This window comes from Scleropages formosus, chromosome 17 (genome assembly GCF_900964775.1).
Source record: "Scleropages formosus chromosome 17, fSclFor1.1, whole genome shotgun sequence".
In the NCBI taxonomy this organism is placed as follows: Eukaryota; Metazoa; Chordata; class Actinopteri; order Osteoglossiformes; family Osteoglossidae; genus Scleropages; species Scleropages formosus.
The window spans coordinates 9,568,703-9,586,622 of NC_041822.1; the positions used below are offsets into that span (position 1 = coordinate 9,568,703).

The following is a 17,920-nucleotide window of genomic DNA, read 5'->3' on the forward strand; positions in this document are numbered from 1 at the left end:
CACCAGCTTTAGACTTACTTCTTAAGGAATCACCATGACCACCATCTTCTAAAGGTACAATTGCTAGATTCAGATGACTCAGGCATTTGTAATACAGCCATCTCATAAAATATCATAAGAAGAAGAGAATCACGTTCCCCCAAACCTCTGATTTTAATTTGACAAATGGTTGAGAAAAGAAAATAGTAGCATCATTTTGCTACAAAAAGAATAATCCTTCTGTATTCTCTCAACAAGACTGAAAATTTGTGCCATGTCAGCATTTCACTGGCTTTGTGAGTAACCTGAATGATCTATTGATGAAGTGAAATGTGCATAACCTTGCAGACATAAAACTAACAATTATTTTAATACAACACTCATATCCCCACAACACAATGGCACACGATTTTATGAACTCGTCAATAAAAAACTCTTCATAAACACAATTCCATGTCAGAATAATGGGGATACTCCCATTGTGACATGTATGGTTAAACTACAATGACCGCTGGAAAAAAAAAATAATACATGGCTAAGAAAAGAAGTAGGTGTGCACGTTTTACTTAAAGAGTGTTCGGATTTATTTAGCCACCCATAGTAATAAAAGGGCCCTGGCTACCAGCACACAAGCACTGGGGGTGTTAATGGAATATGTTGTGCAGGTAAGCTGCAGTCACACCCATAGGCAGACTGTGGAATCAGGTCCAAAGTATATGTCTTCCTACTGCCCCAAGACATACTGCAAATAGGAGCAAAGTAATGCAAGCACATCTGGCAGGAATTACATAGGAATTTTGTTGTTGGTGAAAAGTGTTGTGGAAACCAGTGATCATGTTTTGCTTGTCGATTAAAACCTGATGTGAAAAATCAGGTGATTTCTCTCTGGATGGGGCAAAAGGCTGTAGAGTTTAGGGGTGTTACTTTGTATTCTTTGCTTCCTTCACACATGACAGTGTATTGTTTGAAAAAGCATTCCGGTAAGATTTACACATTTATACCTCTGTAATAACAATAGGAACAAATACATTACATCCACAACTTAAATAGTCATTTACCTGTCTGATCCTTAAGTCCATCAACAGTTCCATCAGTGGACACACTGCACTGCAGTTCAGAGAAAAATGTTTTTGATTGCACACTTTTAATTAGGTGCTTAATAAAGGACCTTTTTGAGCTAAAGAAAGTCCATGCCATAAATGCTGAAATTTGATGGCATTTGGTTTAAAACTTTTCAAGGTGTACTGCAGCTTATCTGTGTGATTTTAACCTTCCAGTTGATATCTTTCTACTTTTATTGTGAGTCTTGTAGCTCATGTAGGTGCTATGCTCCAGGGTACAAAAGCAATACATCATCTGGGGTCCACTGCTCAAAGAATCAAGCTTGCTTGCTTAATCTGCTCTTTGAACCTTTTGAAACAGGGTTCTTTCTTCTGTGACAAGTCTTATGATTTGTAGCGTTCTGTCATTCTGCGCAACCAGAGAAGGCATACATGAGCTTGCAACCACAGAATCATTTGGCTATAAAAATTCGCAATCTCTCTTTTTTGTCCTGCAGAATCTGCCAGTGTTGATGACTCACAATACAGAATGATTGCCCTAAGAATCCTTGAGCTTGCATTATTACCCATGTTGTCCCCTGTGGCATGATTTTTACTGCAATGTATGTATTAAATAGATTTTTGTAATAAATATAGACAGTACTGGAGAAAAGAAGGGGGGTTCATTGTAAGATTTTATCACTCAAACCCAAGGGTAAAAAGAAAAGTGCCAATCAGACACGTTCAGTAATAGATATGCAGGGTATGTATACAGGGTTTTGCTCAGTCTTGACATTACTTTCACTCATATACAGAAAAGGCAGTATACATTGAAAAGACTACATGATTGCTTTATTTAGAGCATTTGTACTGAACATATGGTAAGCTACAAACTGTAACACTCTTCCCTGAAAATAAGATAGATTAGGTAGGTCCCTCAAGAAAGCAATACGAATCACAGGGAAGTACTATTTTCTTGCTATTCATGACATTAGCCACAGCTGTAAACTCCACTGCAGACAGATTTACATAATAAAGCCCAACAGGGAAAAGCAGGAGACTTGGAGCAGTTTGTAAAGGGGTAGTTGCATGTCCATCAGCTCTTCTTGTCCCCTGTCCAGTATAAACAGAGCGAACTTGTTCATTGGGTACAGTTCATGTCTGGACTGCTTAACGGATCATTATTATGCCTCATTCTAACATTTCTTTTTTTACAGAATCTAAAAAGCCCTCAACTTGCACAAAGCTAAAATGAACTGAATAATCTACTGTAGAATCCTGAATGAGAATGAGATGGAGCACTACAGACTAATAGTAAGATATGCTCAAATTGTGTGTTTTTGGAATCAAAATGACAACCCAGAAATTCTTACTCAGCACCAGAAGCTTCCAGTCTGCTTCTGTGACCTGCAACCTATAACACAAGCTTTCAGTAAGGTCTAAACCCAGGAACTCTAGGCCATGCACTGCGCTGACGGAGTTGGAGAAACATTAAGGGTGTACCCATCTGGCTCCAGTGGGTTAGGCTGAGTTTGCTTGTGTTTAATAACAATAAAATACGAATTCACTGAGGGTTCAGGTCCTGACCTGTTCAAAGCCTTTAAGCCATCTCACTGGAATCCTCTCACAACAGGGAGCCACTTGACTGGAAACACTTTTAGAGCAGAGTTAAGTCCAGTCTGTACTTCAACATGTAGAGGGAATACACAAAGCCTAAGTACTGCCAAGCCTTAGTACTTTTAGTAATGTGTGTGTGTCGCTCACAATTGTCTCTGGGCTCCAGAAACATCAGTAAGAAATTTGACAGCGTTCAGTCCATTCTTTCGCAGGTTCTCCATCTCTTCCACACACTGCATTAAGAACCAAGCAACCCACTGCAAAAGCATGCAAGTCTAATATCTGAATTTGCCAAAAAAGTATCGTGGGACTATATTAAAATTCTCTGGCAAAACCAATAAAAGCTGTATAATACAGCCTTTTGCAGAGTATATAGTAGAAATTAACTTTAAGTTAAAAAGTCACTTGTACTCTTGTACTTGTAATATACATAGTAGAACTATGTTGCAACATCTATTTCTTGTTATGTTTTCTTGAGTGAATGTTGATTCTTGGTAATCTCATATGTAGAGTGCCTCCAGAATATACTGTCCTTAGGCTTAATGTTTTGGGTATAGAAGTATAAAAGATTCAATGAAAATTGTACAGAAAACCACCATGAAGACAAAGAGTTAGCCTCAAAAAATTTCATTTACTTTTGTTTCAGATTTTTTGTGGGGAAACCATCAACAATGTTTCGTTGAAAAATATCCTCCAAATATCTCTACATGGTTGGAAGCAATAATCAAAAGATTTCTGGAGTCTACATTTCCTACAGCACTACTTCAGTTTGCAGTATCTGATCCAAGCCTCTTACAGTCTCCCTTATACTCTTCCAAGTCAGTTAAAAATGACTTTGCGTCTGAGACTTGCTGAATATGCCAATGTTCTCAGTTCAACTGAGTTTTTTTATTTTTTTTATTTTTTTTTGTGTGTCTGTGCATGTGTGTGTCTGTGGGTCTCTTTGTGTATCTGTGTCACTGGTGTTACTTTTGTTGTTTTTTGGACAGCTAACTTAACTTTTCTGTGAATAATTTCAAACCCACACACTGGAATAGCTTATTAACATATATTTTTCTTGGCCCTTCTTGGTCCCTGAGGCAGAAACTCCGGTGAACTAAGGAAATGCAAACCAGCCTCTGATGCTCCTGAGGACTGCAGAAAACGTTAAGCTGTACAGAATTGTCCATATTTTTTTAATCACTCTACAACAATGTGAGAGGGAGATAGACTACTATTGCTTGCTTTTGAGGTAAATGACGTAAATAGAAACTTTGGGGCTTTCAAACCTACAGGATGCATTGGCTGCAGGAAGAGACTATGCAATATTAACAGTTGGAAAAGGAAGGGTTTATAATAGGGAACATTTGTAACACTTTGGAAGACGGTATACACACAGAAAACCAGTGGTTGGTATAGAATAATAAAGTAGAAAAAGGGGTTACATGCACAAAACATGGATGACATTATTTAAAGAATTGGAAAATGTCAAACCTTAAACAGAAAAGTCCTCCCAGAATAGAAAAATGTAAGTATGGTGTCAGGTTAAGGTAAAGGGTGCTTCATGTTTGATATGGTAAAATTATATAGATAATGTTGAGCTAAGTTAAACCTGGGTAAAACTGTCAGCAAAATCAAAATCATGACACTTCCAACCAAATAAGTCTTCTCACCCAAATAAAATAGGATCCGGAGTAATAACTAAGAGCATTTTTAAGATTTCCAGACCTAGTCAATTAGCAGACTGCATAAATGGGACAACCATATGACAAAAGAAAAAAAAAAATCATCAGAAAAAACTGTCTATTTATTACCCAATAATGTCCCATTCACAGCAAATTCCTGGTAAAAGAATGGAATGCATAATTGTGTGGGCTTCCTCCAAATTTTTTAAGATGGGTTATAACTCACGTCTGCTTTCATATCGGGGCAACAGACACACACACACACACACACACACACACACACACACACACACACACACACACACATATAGCCATTCTGTCCTTCTCACTATACAGTATGTATAGTGTTGCAATCAAAACTTTTCTGTTTGATGACATACACACACACACACACACACACACACACACACACACACACACACACACACACACACATATAGCCATTGTGTCCTTCTCACTATACAGTATGTATAGTGTTGCAATCAAAACTTTTCTGTTTGATGACATATATATACAAAATTTCTATTTTACATTTATTCATTTAGCAGACGCTTTTCTCCAAAGCGATGTACATCTCATAGAAAATACAGAATAAAATAAAATTACTTATTGCCATTTACATTTTTTAACTTAAACCTTTACACAAGGAGAAATGCACCACAATAATTTCAACCTTACTATGACAGTCTAAAAATTATTACAAGCTATGCTTTCTTTCCGTCTGGTCTTTCTGAGCTAGCAGTCTATTCCTTGGAAAGGGCAAAGTAAACTTTCAGGGATGACGTCCCAGAAGTGAGATGATCCACCCATCGTTCCTTGTTCTGAATCCCAACAAGGCACTTGCTGCACTGACATCATTGCATCCACTTAATTTATTACTGAGCATAATTACCATTATGGCTCTAACCCAGATTTTACAAGTATTGCCAAAAGAGTTAAAATGCATTGATTATTTCTTCTGAACAGAAAGGAGAAAAGCAAATGACGTCTAATCTTTCTTTAAGTTTTCTGATGTCTTTAAAGAAGCAAGTAGATGACAATAGTAAAGTCTAATGACACACATGATTGCAATTTTGCGTGCATTTATTATTTTCACTGGGCACTGGCAGCTGTCAAATTTGTTTTCTACAGGGCGTGGGGCTGGGGGAGACTTTATGCAATTGGAAATTATGTCAGCTCAAAGTTGATGGGTAAATTTATACCATCGTGGTGTGACAGTCATGACGTCTACCTGCCACTTCCAGACTTCATCTTCACCACTGTGGTGCAATGTGACTCACTCACATTTGCTGGCTGTGGACGAGGTTCCTTTGTGGAGAGAGGTTTGCTTTGGGCAATGAGAAGGACACAGTGGCTGGTTACACCACTATAGCCATTCCTTCCTTCTTTGACAGTAAAAGTCCCCTAGCTTGGTCACTATTTCTATCTGTGAATCATTCACCTTTGACAGGGCTTTGAACCACAGTCTTGCTACTCCTTAGATAGCACTGTGACTTTGTAGTGGTAATCGTCTAAACCATATTTTGACAATAAGCAAGGATAAAGCTCAATTCATTGGCTGCAGGCCACTAGTTATCACTTACACAGTACTTAAATGAACGGTGGCAAGTAACAATCATACCGTATGCCCAGTTTAAATATATATAATTCACTGCAATTGTCACATTTTGTTATCCCAAGTTACTTCACAAGTTGGTGAATATTAGAGAAGCTGTTAAAAGTTACAGAGAAGTTAATATGCGGCTTAGAATCTGCAACTGATGGTCTGGCATTTTCTAAGGCAGGAAAACATCAGGAAGATACTGAACTGCCAAAAAAAAAAAATCCAGTTTTATGCTGCAGACACCTGACTTTCAAGTATGAGTTAAACTGAGAGATAAAGGAAAAAGACATATAGCGTATAAAAATGTTAAATATGTAGTCCTTCTGTGCGTGCGAGCGTGCGTGCGTGTGTGTGTGTGCGCGCGCATGTGGACGCAAACCAGCAGTCATGCAGAGGAGAGGAAGAATTTTGGATTCTTGCCTATTCTGCAGTCTGCTGATAGTGAAGCTCATAATAAAGAAGGAACACGAATCCTTTTTTAGCGATGAGGTCATCTTTTTTGAACAAAAAAAAGAAAACTATCTGAAAGCTGCTCGTATGTCATTGATCTGTGCTCTTCTCTCATCCACTGCACAAGGAGACTATGTTTTGATTTAATTTAATCTGATATGACGAGCCTGTGGACTTGCGGTTATAAGTTTTTAAAAGCAAGTAAATATTAGTTCACAAGCTATTTTAGAGTATTAGATTTTTTTTGTCTGGATTTTCAAAATGACCACGTAAATAGCTTTCTTTGACATCTAAGTATGTTTTTTATGGCAAAGGCAGCAAATTTTTGTGGGTGAAACAGAAGTAGACTTCCAAAAATAGAAATAATCTTCTAAGAGTTTCAGCCTACATCCGTATAAAAGTCATGCAATTTGGTATCTTAAATGCAAAAAAGACGTCATCCAATCAATCTAGTTTAATCTAAAAATAAATTTCATAACAGGTGTAGTAAACTGACTGAAATCATATCACTTTAAAACTAGTTGTTTAGGTCCCAGAATTTACATTTGCAATCTAACCTAATCAGAAGGCCACGAAAACTCTGAAGGAAACTTGTTAACGCTCTCATGTCATTTCAACGCTAAAGTGTTCAGGATATCATAATTATTCGAAAACTTAAATTTCTGTTCAAGTGCAATACCAGCAAATACTTGAAAATTAGAAATCGGGTTAGTTATCTAAGGATTTGGAATAGGATGGTAATATGCTTTAAGATCATTTAAATGCACATAAAAAGCTAACTGAAATTTTGAGGAAGTGTAACAACCCGAGGGAGAATTAAGAAGTCCACAAAATCTGGAGAAAGATGAAGGATGGGAGAAAGAAAGTGAGAGAGCAAAGGAAGTCTGGCACCCGAAATATCGTGATGGCTGTTCAGTAAAACAGTGAGATGAAATATCACCAAAAGAGAGAGAACACAGGGCCCAAAAATAGAACAAGTGTCTAATCCCACAGTCTGACAGCATGCTGTGAAATGACATCACCAGCATGTGGCTTCCAGCAATGTCCAAGCAACTTTGCAGACAGTTAAATCATATTGAGGTATTGACTCAAACAGTGGCTTGAGCATCTGTTTCAGCTCCCACCGTAGTCTACCCCTCCTATCCCAAAACCCAAATATTCTTTCCCATTCCACAAAGTAGTACTGTAGATCCAGGTAGGGGCATTTACAATCTTCTGGAAGCAAGCTAAATTAAGATATTACATCACTCGAAGGTTCCCACTTAATCACTATGCCACCTGCAGCCCCTGGGACACCTAGCTGGGAGATTAAACATTCCACCAACACTTCACTGGGACAGAGAAGATGCTGAAGCTATTAGCAGTTGCAAGTTTGAATGACTGTGAGCTGGTGGCATTCACTGTGATAGTTTAGAAGTGTTTTAAAGGACTAGTAATGGCCCAGATTAAGACTTGTATTCCCACCACTTTAGACCAAAACCAGTTTGTGTATTGCACTAACAAGTCAACAGAGGATGCTGTTTGTACTGTATTTCATACTGCTTTGACTCACCTTGAAGGCAAAAACACATAAGTCAGGATGCTTTTAATCAACTACAGCTCAGCTTTCAGTACAATAGTTCCCACCAATCTTGCCTCAAACTCCAATGGACTAATGGACCTTCAATGTCTCCCTCTGCAACTGGATTCCAGATTTCCTCACCAGCAGAATTCAGACTGTTAGACTTAGGCAACCATACCTCCTATAATCTGACTCCGAACACGGGTCCTCCACAAGGATGCACAGTATGATCAGTCCCCTTCTGTAATACTTGCTCATCCACAAATGTGTGCCTTCTTATAATACCAAATTATTATGTTTACAGAAGACACAATGCTAGTAGGCCTGATCAAACACAACAATGAGGCTGCTTACAGGAAGGACATGCAGAAAATGATGAGGTGGAGTACTGCAAATAATCTAGGTCTCAACAAGATGAGAATCAAGGAGCTACTGACTATGGGAAACTCAGGATCAGCTAGCACAATCTTTCACATCAAAGAGGACATCTTGTGGTCCCTCAACACCTTAGCAGTGGTCAAGAAGTGTCTGTTCTTTCTGAGGAACATAAAGAGAGCCAAGTAGTTTCCCAAGATGCTACTTGACTTATTGACTTATACCACTCCACAACTGAGAGCATCATGACATACTGCACCACAGTTTGACATGATAACTTCTCCATCTTGGACTGGACTGCATAGTAATGTATTGTTAAGATGGCATCATCAGTATTCAACTGCCAGTTATAGAAGACATTGACCTCATCTGCTGCTTGCACAGAGTAGCCAACATGATCAAGGACCTGATTCATCCTTACAACAGTTTGTTTCAGCACCTTCCATCTGACAGGAGGTAGAGATGCATACATGTCTGCCCCACTAGACTTATAGTTTCTTTCTCAAGGCTCTCATCTGTATGAATTTGGTCACAGTCTATATTTTGTCTCCTTCAACTGTTTTAAGTTGAATATTCCCTAAGAAATGTTTCCTATATGTGCAATATTACTAATCACTGCTTGTTTTTACAGTTTTTCACTGATTGCTTTACTCTTCTGATTTTATTGCTTGTTTTGGACTTTTTTCTTTTTTTTAAGCAACTTAATTAGAAGCCTTTGCAGATTTGCACGATTTACGATTTGTACTGTAAAATCAAGGCCATTAACCTCCACTTATGTCACGCCCACGACCTCGCCCCAAACGCCCGCACCTGCCCTAAATCAGAGCAGCAGGGTATAAAGAAGCTGTTCTTGCACCCCTGGTTGTGGAACCCCTTCCAAGAAACCTGCTTTGTCTGTGCTCTGATAAAACCTTTACCTACCTCCCCATCCTTCCCAGACCTTAGCCATCCTACGTCCCTCGTTCCTGTTCCCCACATCCACGGCTCCCAACCCCAGCGTTGCTTCTTTGACTTTGACTCCAGATTTGCCCCGAGAACGACATTAGCTCATCAGCCGACCCATGCCTGTCCCTGACTACAACTCTTGCCTGCTCCTTTTGTGCCAACAATAAAGAACCTGTTATTGGGTCCACGCAGACTTCTCAGCCTCCTGCCCTCACCATTAACTGTGTGCCATGATGACAGCCTGAAAGCAGAGAACATTATAAGTCTGAAGTATCTCAGAGTGACACAGATGTGCTCTCCAGATTAAGTTCAGTGTGCGTTTCAGTGAGGACTCAGACCAGAGTACAATATTGTGTGCTTTAAGAGCTGTTATTTTGGCAAGGATACGGGTTTTGGCAAAATCCAGCAGCACATACTGCTCTCAAATACTTTTCTCAGCTTCTCTTTGAAATACGTTCAATTCATTTTAATTGTTGTTTTAAAGTACAGTTTAAATAGCACCTGTTAACTACTGTGGCCGTGTGTTTTGTTTTGCCCAAAGCCAATGATTCCAGACACAGCAAAGGGTTCAAAGGTGACAAGGCAGGTGTGTCTAGAACAATGAAATGAAAAGAAAAGATGGAAAAGGTCAGTTGTTACGGATTACAGACTTCATCAATTTCTTACTGCAGCAATTCACAGCCTTATTACTGGAGCTTGTTTCACAGTCAGAGATTAAATGTATAGATCTGTATATAATAAAACAGATCACTGTGACAATTTTGTCACTGCCCAACTGCATCAGCTGCCTTAGTGCAATATTCAGGTGGGATCTTACCAAAAATATTTTGCATACTGCAGCCCTCCAGAGCATTAGGTTCTTTTCCATTTACTCTCCTTCTCTCAATGTTCTGTTATTTAAGCAGTTTCATGGCAACAGAAATATTCTCTTAATTTATCTCAGTATAAATCAGGATAAAGGGAATTTTTGCAGCTTTTGATGTTAAAATTTATGGAGTGATAAGATGCCGTAGAGTAATGGTCAGTTGGGAGATCAGCTGTCAGTAGCAAAGGAAAAGGTGCTATTGTCCATTCTGTCAGTGTTGCCAGTGGATCAGAGAGATTGTGCCATTGTTTGTTACTCCTGCCATGCAACAAATTAAAGTGGATTTATTAACAAGTAAACTGAGTGAAGCATTTGCAGCAATAGTGTCATCTTCCAGCTATACAGCCAGAATCACCAAGACAACAGGAAGTAGAAGTTCCTGCAGTTCATTAATGACAAGTTTTTACTAATTTTTACACTTGTATTTTACCTAGTCAAACTTCTGTGCTGCAACAGCTGTAAAAGAAATGCAATTTTGGGATGTAGTATGGAAAAAGCAAAAACTCACCTGGATATGATACAGAACTATCTCTGTAAGGTTAAGTCAGGATCACCTACCACTTCTATTCCATTCTAATAAAAAAAGGGATAGTCCTAACATAATATTTTTAAGTAGCTTTAACTTTTGACTCATTTTTTATTGTTCTGAAGATCTATATTTTAAATTCGAAATTTAATGTATTTTATTGTGGCCCTTGATATTGCACCAACCTAAGGCGATGAATTGCTCAAAGAAAAAAAAAAAAAACTATCCAACATCATATTTTCCAAATAATTTTCTCCAGGAGAAAGTATCCGTTTCTCTTCTGTCTGCTGTACTGTGGTTTTCTAATAGTGTGTGAGCCAGTTCCCTCCGTCACACCCTGCTTTATGACACTCTCCTGCCAGTCGCCTCTTGCCCAGTGTGTCACCTTCCATAGCCACTTTCGTCACCACTGGTCCTGCAGGGCTGGATTACTCATCCACTAGACAATGACTAAATCTCATTAACTTCATTGCACCTTTTTGTTCTTTGTTTTATGCTCATCACAGAGGCCTCTGACTCACCCTCCACACAGTGGGGTCAGTGTCAAGTATGGATCCTGTCAAATTGCTCAACTTTAATAGGGGACGTAACAATTCCAAACCCCATCATCCGCAGACTGTGAGTACCTCTCATTATTTGAACTGTAAGGATAACCTTTTCTCCCAGGAAAATGCCACAATGAGGCTTAATGAAACTGGGCAATCCTGTCCATGAGACTTTACTCCAAATGTATTTCAGTAACTGGGGCTTTCATGAGCAGGTCAGCTCAGAAACCACTTTATAGATGGATATCACGTCTGTGATTGTTGAACTAAATCAGAGTAACGTAACCTTTTCATACAGAGACAATAACCTGGCTTTCTGTCATCACTGAAAGACATGATCTTGTATTTACCTCATTAAAATAAAAGTCATTCAAATCCAAATAACACATAAAGCATGAACAGTCTTGGAAGTGGACTTATACATCTGAAAAAGCAAGTTTTTCTCAAAGCAAAAATAAATGTATGTATTAAAGTTTGATATTGTTACACACTGACATAATACAGTGTTTTATGTAGGACATATTTTGCAAGGAGACATGAAACAGAACACTTCTGAAGCTTCAGAGAAATATAATGCCATTATATTAATGAGACATCCCTGCTTATTTTACTGATAATGTAAGATAATACTTATAATGGTATGCTGACCCCAATGAACAGATTCCTCTCTGAAGGACACTGTTAAAATGGTGAAAATTCAGTTATAGTTTGAATGTTAAATAGTATCAAAGTTTAAGCTGCAAAAAGAACATCTTGTAAGAGACTGTGAAAGGATAATTCAATTCAGTTCAAGTGGTGGAATGATATTATGGAAATTAAGTAGAAAAAACTTGGATATTTCTGTTATGTAAGCTATTAAGACATTTTGCATTAATATTACTCTCTCCACACATTAACCCCCTTTTCTGGATTAAATCTTTGAATCTGGCAAATGTGAAATCTGCCACATTTTTTTAGGGAGTCGAGACAACGTGATACAGACTGCAAAACATTCACTCAAAAATTTATTTTTTATGAGAGCAGTAAATAGTGGATTGTTTTACACAATAATGCCAATGCCACATATGCCAACTAAACCTGTCCTAAACAGATACCCTTCCCCTCCCAGATGGCCCATCCTCCTGTGGAGAACTCTTTATCAAACTGCACAGCTCACTCATTTCACCTACTTCATAGAAGAATGTGAGGAACAGGCTTGAGTCCTCACCACACTGAAGCCATAATCTTTTCCTGCAAATACCTCCTGCGTAACATCCGCAGTATCTGCCTTTATCCTTACAGTTCTGTAGAGTTTATTTCATGCTTATGTTTTTGCATATACAGGCATACCCTTGTAGTATGAGCACTTTCACTATGCCTTTTGAAAATTAACACCATTTTTCGCAAAAAAAAAGTAAAAATGAGTCTTGTTTTCTTATATTTTCATACTGAAACTGACCAAAAATACTAGAAAACACACTGTAGAGTAGTTGTGGGAGGGATAGGGGGGAGTCACGGAGGACTAATGACTCCTGTGTTCTTCTGTTGTTTGACAGCTTTTGGCCAGGAATGTGTGTGCGTTGTGAGTACTGCTGTCTAACAACGTGGAAGTGCAATAAAGCACGTGTTGCAAACACTTCTGTAACGCAGCTAACAGCACAGTCCAGGCAGGTTCTTACAATATTTCTGGGCATCTTAAATTAATAACAAATAGTGTACTGTTGTATTTTATTTATTATTATCTAAAGTGTTTTACATCATTTGTTGAGACATTTGTCAAAGTTAGGTGGAGTTTTCAGGATGGGCTTGGAACCAACTATAATTCTTCCCCTAAGGAATAATGGGAAATGGGCTCCCACTATTCACCTTTTCATTATCCACCCCATTTTTAGGAACGTTGAAAGGGCAGAGAGCAGGGTACGCCTGTAATTTTACTTCTATATTAACAACAGCAGATTGTATTTGGTTTCCAATCATTGAGCCTATAAAAAATTTACTTTACAGCAAATGGTCTGTATATACACTTACATGACTCATTGTGGCCTTGCACATCGGTCCCCAATTCAAGCTCATATTCTGAAATGTTCTAATAATACTACTTCTGCCAGTTTTAGTTACACCCACCACCAAAATGACTTCATTGCTACAATAATTTACTGCTGAACTACAGAATTCTACTGTACCTGTGTAGATCTCTGCCTCTGATGGGTCCTCCACCCTTTTGTGCTGTATAATGTAGTCGGAGACTTTGCATCCAATGAGGGGCTCTACATCCAGCCACTCCAGAGCCACCATGGTGCTAGAGGGCTCCAGGTAAGGAGCTAACCGCAGGCTACAATGCAACAAATCAAAAAACAAACAGCCTTAAAGCCTTAATGTTTTTGTCCCATGTATAACAGGGTTTTTATTCTCATGATTCGATTTACCAGTGGGCTTAAACCTGAAAAACGTTAACTCGTTAAACGTTAATTCGTTAAACATTAAAACGTTAAACGTTAAGTTAATTTATAGTGTCTTAAACCAACAAACAAACAAATAAATAAACTGTCCACTGCCACTCAAGAGCAGTTAGTCAATAAGAGACACAGAGTTTTCTGCACCAGTTGCACAGTAGTATGGTATGGTTTTCTTAAATGTACACAGAAGAACTGTATGGAGTAAAAAATGTTTCCTAGGTGCAGAATAAATACTTTTCCTCTGGAACTCATTGTTGATGTTATATACCAGGGAAGCCCAACCCTGGCTCTGGGCGGCAGTAAAACTATAGGTGTTAGACAGTACATTGGAACTGATGCCTGACTTATACAAGAAAACACAGTGAGGTCACATAGCCCATCATCTAAAATACCTTAATAAAACAGTTAAACACAGTCAGAGTGAAAATCAGCATACCCTGCATCTCCCCAGCACCAAAACTGGTGAGACCCACTCTGTAGAGGTGGTTTGGTCATGTTAGGGTTACAAACAGAACAGGTAACAGCAACTGAATCTGTACTTTGTACTTCAGGAACACAAAATGGTACAACTAAAGGAAAAGAAAGACTGAGAGATCTCATATAGTTTTTTCTTTATTGTTATCATTTGTTCAGATTATGGCTTTGTCCAAGGTGATTTACAATGTTAGGAAAGCAACGTTACAATGATTTAACTATTTATACAGTAGAATATTCTTACTGGAGCAAGCTAGGGTAAGTACTTTGTTCAGTGGTACTACAGGAGGTGGCAGTTGCACTGTGACAGCTCTCACTGCTGTATTACCGCCTGTATGTAATACAGTAAAATAGGCACTATGCTACAATTACTGTACCCTACCCTCAAAATCAATGCAGAGGGAAACTTCAGCCTGGCAAGGAAGCTATAAAAGAAGCACTTTGCTTAGTTTTCCTAAGCTTTGATTCTACTTGCCCATTAAACTACTATACATTGAAGTGAAAAATCAACTGGGTTAGCAAAATAACTTAAATGTAGCTCTAAAAACAATGTTAACATACAGACAGGACAAACTTGTGTTTATTGATTAAGGAAATTATTATCATTAAACTATCTGTAAAAAATAGATTTTAAAGTGTTTACATTGTATTTAGGGCGGGGCGCATGGTGGCGCGGCAGGTTCAGCCAGTGCCTGTTGTGTGGAAGGTCTGGGGTTTGAGCCCTGATTGGAGTGCTCTATGATGGCCTGGCATCCCAGCTAGTGTGCGTCCCTTGTACCCTGTGTTACCAGGCTCTGGATCGTCCTGATCCTGCTTGGGACAAGCGGCAGTTGACAATACCATGCCATTATATTTACTCATTAGGCTGATGCTTTTGTCCAAAGTGACTTACAATTGTTTACCCATTTAAACAGCTGGGTGATTTCACTGGAGCAATTTTAGGGAAAGTACCTAGGTGTTAGTTAATCCTCATCACTCCAACTGGAGCATAAGGCGCCAACTAGTCTTTTCCATCCATCTCGATCTTGAGCGAACTGGATGACTTCATTCCAGGCCTTGCCAATTGCTTGCATCTCTTTCTTGATAGTTCTCCTCCATGTGCCCAGGGGTTTGTCTCTCTTTCTCTTTCCTGGTGGTGTCTATCTGAGGGCAATATGTGGATGCTTGGTCTTGCTCATACAGAGCACGTATCCCAACCCCCTCCATCATCTCTTTTTCACTTCATCCACGATGTTGCTGATGCCTGTGAGCCTGCTTATGTCTCTTTTGTTGACATGTTGTTCCCAATGTATTCTCAGGATGCGTCGAAGACACTTGCCCTCAAAGCCTTGAAGTTGGCTCTCTAACTTCTTGTTGGTCCTCCAGGTTTTTGCAGCATAGATTAGAACTGATCGGACATTTAACCTGTAAGATCTTCATCTTGGTTCTGGTCTGTAAAACCTATGATTTCCAAATGTTATGCAATCTGTTGAATGCTTGTGCTGCTAGACCAATTCTGGTGGGGATTTCTATCTCAATGTTGTTGTCGGCCGAGGTGTAGCTACCCAGATATTTGAAGTCTTTCACCTCCTCCGGCTCCAGTACCTAGCCAGCATCTACATGTGCCACCTGTCTAAACTTCTCTGACTTGAAAAATTGATTTTCAGTTTTCTTGATAAGTTAAAAATTTTTTTTAAATGTCTGGATACCCTTCTGGAAGCTATTAGAAAGTGCTGATCAGTTGATAGCATAGTGGTTAGAGCTGCTGGCTTTGGTCCTGAAGGTTGTAGATTCAGTCCCCACCTCCAGCTGTAGTACTCTTCACCAAGGTACATACCCAAAATTGCTCTAGTAAAATTACCCAGCTGTATAAATGGGTAAGTAAGTTTAAGTACCCTAGCATTGTAAGTTACTTTAGAATAAAACATCCACTAAATGAATAAATGTAATTCTACATGTTTGTACCTATTATATATTGTAACCTTTTGAACTTGAGCCCTCGCTCTTTGTATGGGGACATATTTGCAATTTCTCGGTGTACTGTCTATACCTGTATGTTGTCCTGACCTTGTGCTGTTCATAGAACTAAAAAAAAGGAAAACCAAATAGATAATAAAAAGTGGAAATGAACATAGAGAACATAGAGAATGAAAAGGAAGCAAGGAAAACTGTGGTACAATTGCCTGGACAGTGTAAAAAACTTTAATCAACATATAAAGAGAACAAAACTCTCCGTGACTTTATGGAAAACAATGAGAGAATCTGAGGACACGGAGAGCATGAGCAAGGTATGATTCCTGGGCTTGGACACAGGGAGAGGGGTGTGATCTGACTTACATGGGCTGGCGCAGTGGACTGCAGTTGGGCAGGCCATCCTTGCTGAAAGCACTCAGGTCACAGCGACACCAGTTCTCGATTACATCACCTTTTCCAGCACACCAGTATGAGCTCATTGTGGCGCTTCTCAAAGCCTGTGGGAGAAATAGGTGAGAAAAATGTAATTATTTCTTTTTATCCTTACCTTCTTTCTCTCTTCAGGTTGTGAGCTCTGAATCATTGCTCTTGCCAAACCTCCCAGTTACCCATGAAGAGAGTCTATAGCCATTTCCCTTGTACTGGAAAACGTACAGCCTTCCTGTGAATGTTCTCTTGCTTTAAATACTAAGAGGAACCCATTTGATCATACGACACAACGCACAAAATGTCCTTATCACAGATTATTTAATTCTTGCGGTAAGGATGCAAAACGTCTACATGCATGCACACTAACTGACACATGTATTTATATATAATTGTAATTTATATACATAACAGTTCATAATATCCATGTTCATTACTGTATTAAAAAAAGGAAATATGAAAAGCTAAAAAAAAAGAAACAAAAAAAACTGCACACAGTGATATGTTTTGTGAATAGAGCTTTGTCTAGCAAAATGGATTTAGGAGCAGCAAGGTTGGATTTGGCTTCAACATTATGTTTCTGACACAGCGCAAAAGAGAAAATGGTCCATTTCAGGGAAAGCTTAACATTACCATGTAGAAAACTTTTCCACACGTCACTCACGTCCCCAGACCATTAGGTCAATCCCAGCCTAATCCTTCATTAGAAAGATTGCAAGAGAAGAAGCAATCAATGCGCATTGTGGAGATGCGAGTAAGAGTTGAGTTACCTTAAATGTGACTCCCCCTGCACCCAGGTTTGTTTTGATCTTTCCCCAGCTCCAGTGGGAAAGGCACTAAGAGCAAGCAGATGGTAGAGGCTGAGTGCTGAACTGCCCACTGACGAAGAGTGGAGCTTTGCACACCATCTCACACAATCACCCTGGCTATGCAGGGCCTTGACTGCACACACCAGCCACTATCATATTCCTGCTTTAACCTTTCTGCACTGAGCCCAAGGACAAGGTGCATGTCCAAAATGCACTGCACTTTGTGAAGTCTCAGTTTACGGCACAATCCCCCTCTGTTTATTTCTTCTCCAAGGCAAATACTATGTTTACATTCATGCTTTTGACTGAAGCGATGCTAAAATAAGAGAAGCTCAGGGCAAGCGTAGAGTCTGGCCTTGGCAGGTCTGCTTGCAGTTACGTGACGTGAAGACATTGATGTCATGTGGTCTTCTTTGCGGCAGAAAAGTGTCAAAGTACCTGTGCTTGTCAACAGAGGCCCCACAGGCAGAGAAGAGCACATCTGGTGCATAAACAACAAGAGGGAGCGGTTATTTTTGGCACCTCCCGTTCAGTGTTTCTCCTCAAATCATATGTTTCCCTTTCACGTTTGCACAGCATGTTTTGGAAGAAATGTAACCTTCTGAGCTCACAGAAGATTCGGTAACGCACTCTCCACTCCGGTGACTGCTGCA

The 17,920-nt window shown here is 39.2% G+C and overlaps 1 protein-coding gene across 1 annotated transcript in view; it reads right to left on the reverse strand.

Moving 5' to 3' along the window:
• Positions 1 to 17,920, reverse strand: part of LOC108938470 (astrotactin-2-like) — a 218,420-nt gene that overhangs the window by 29,685 nt on the left and 170,815 nt on the right. Inside the window, exons 18-19 of the mRNA XM_029259528.1 lie at positions 16,396 to 16,529; positions 13,333 to 13,481 (exon numbers count right to left, since the gene is read on the reverse strand). Coding sequence (XP_029115361.1) covers positions 13,333 to 13,481; positions 16,396 to 16,529 — 283 coding nt within the window. The remainder of the gene's footprint in view (positions 1 to 13,332; positions 13,482 to 16,395; positions 16,530 to 17,920) is intronic.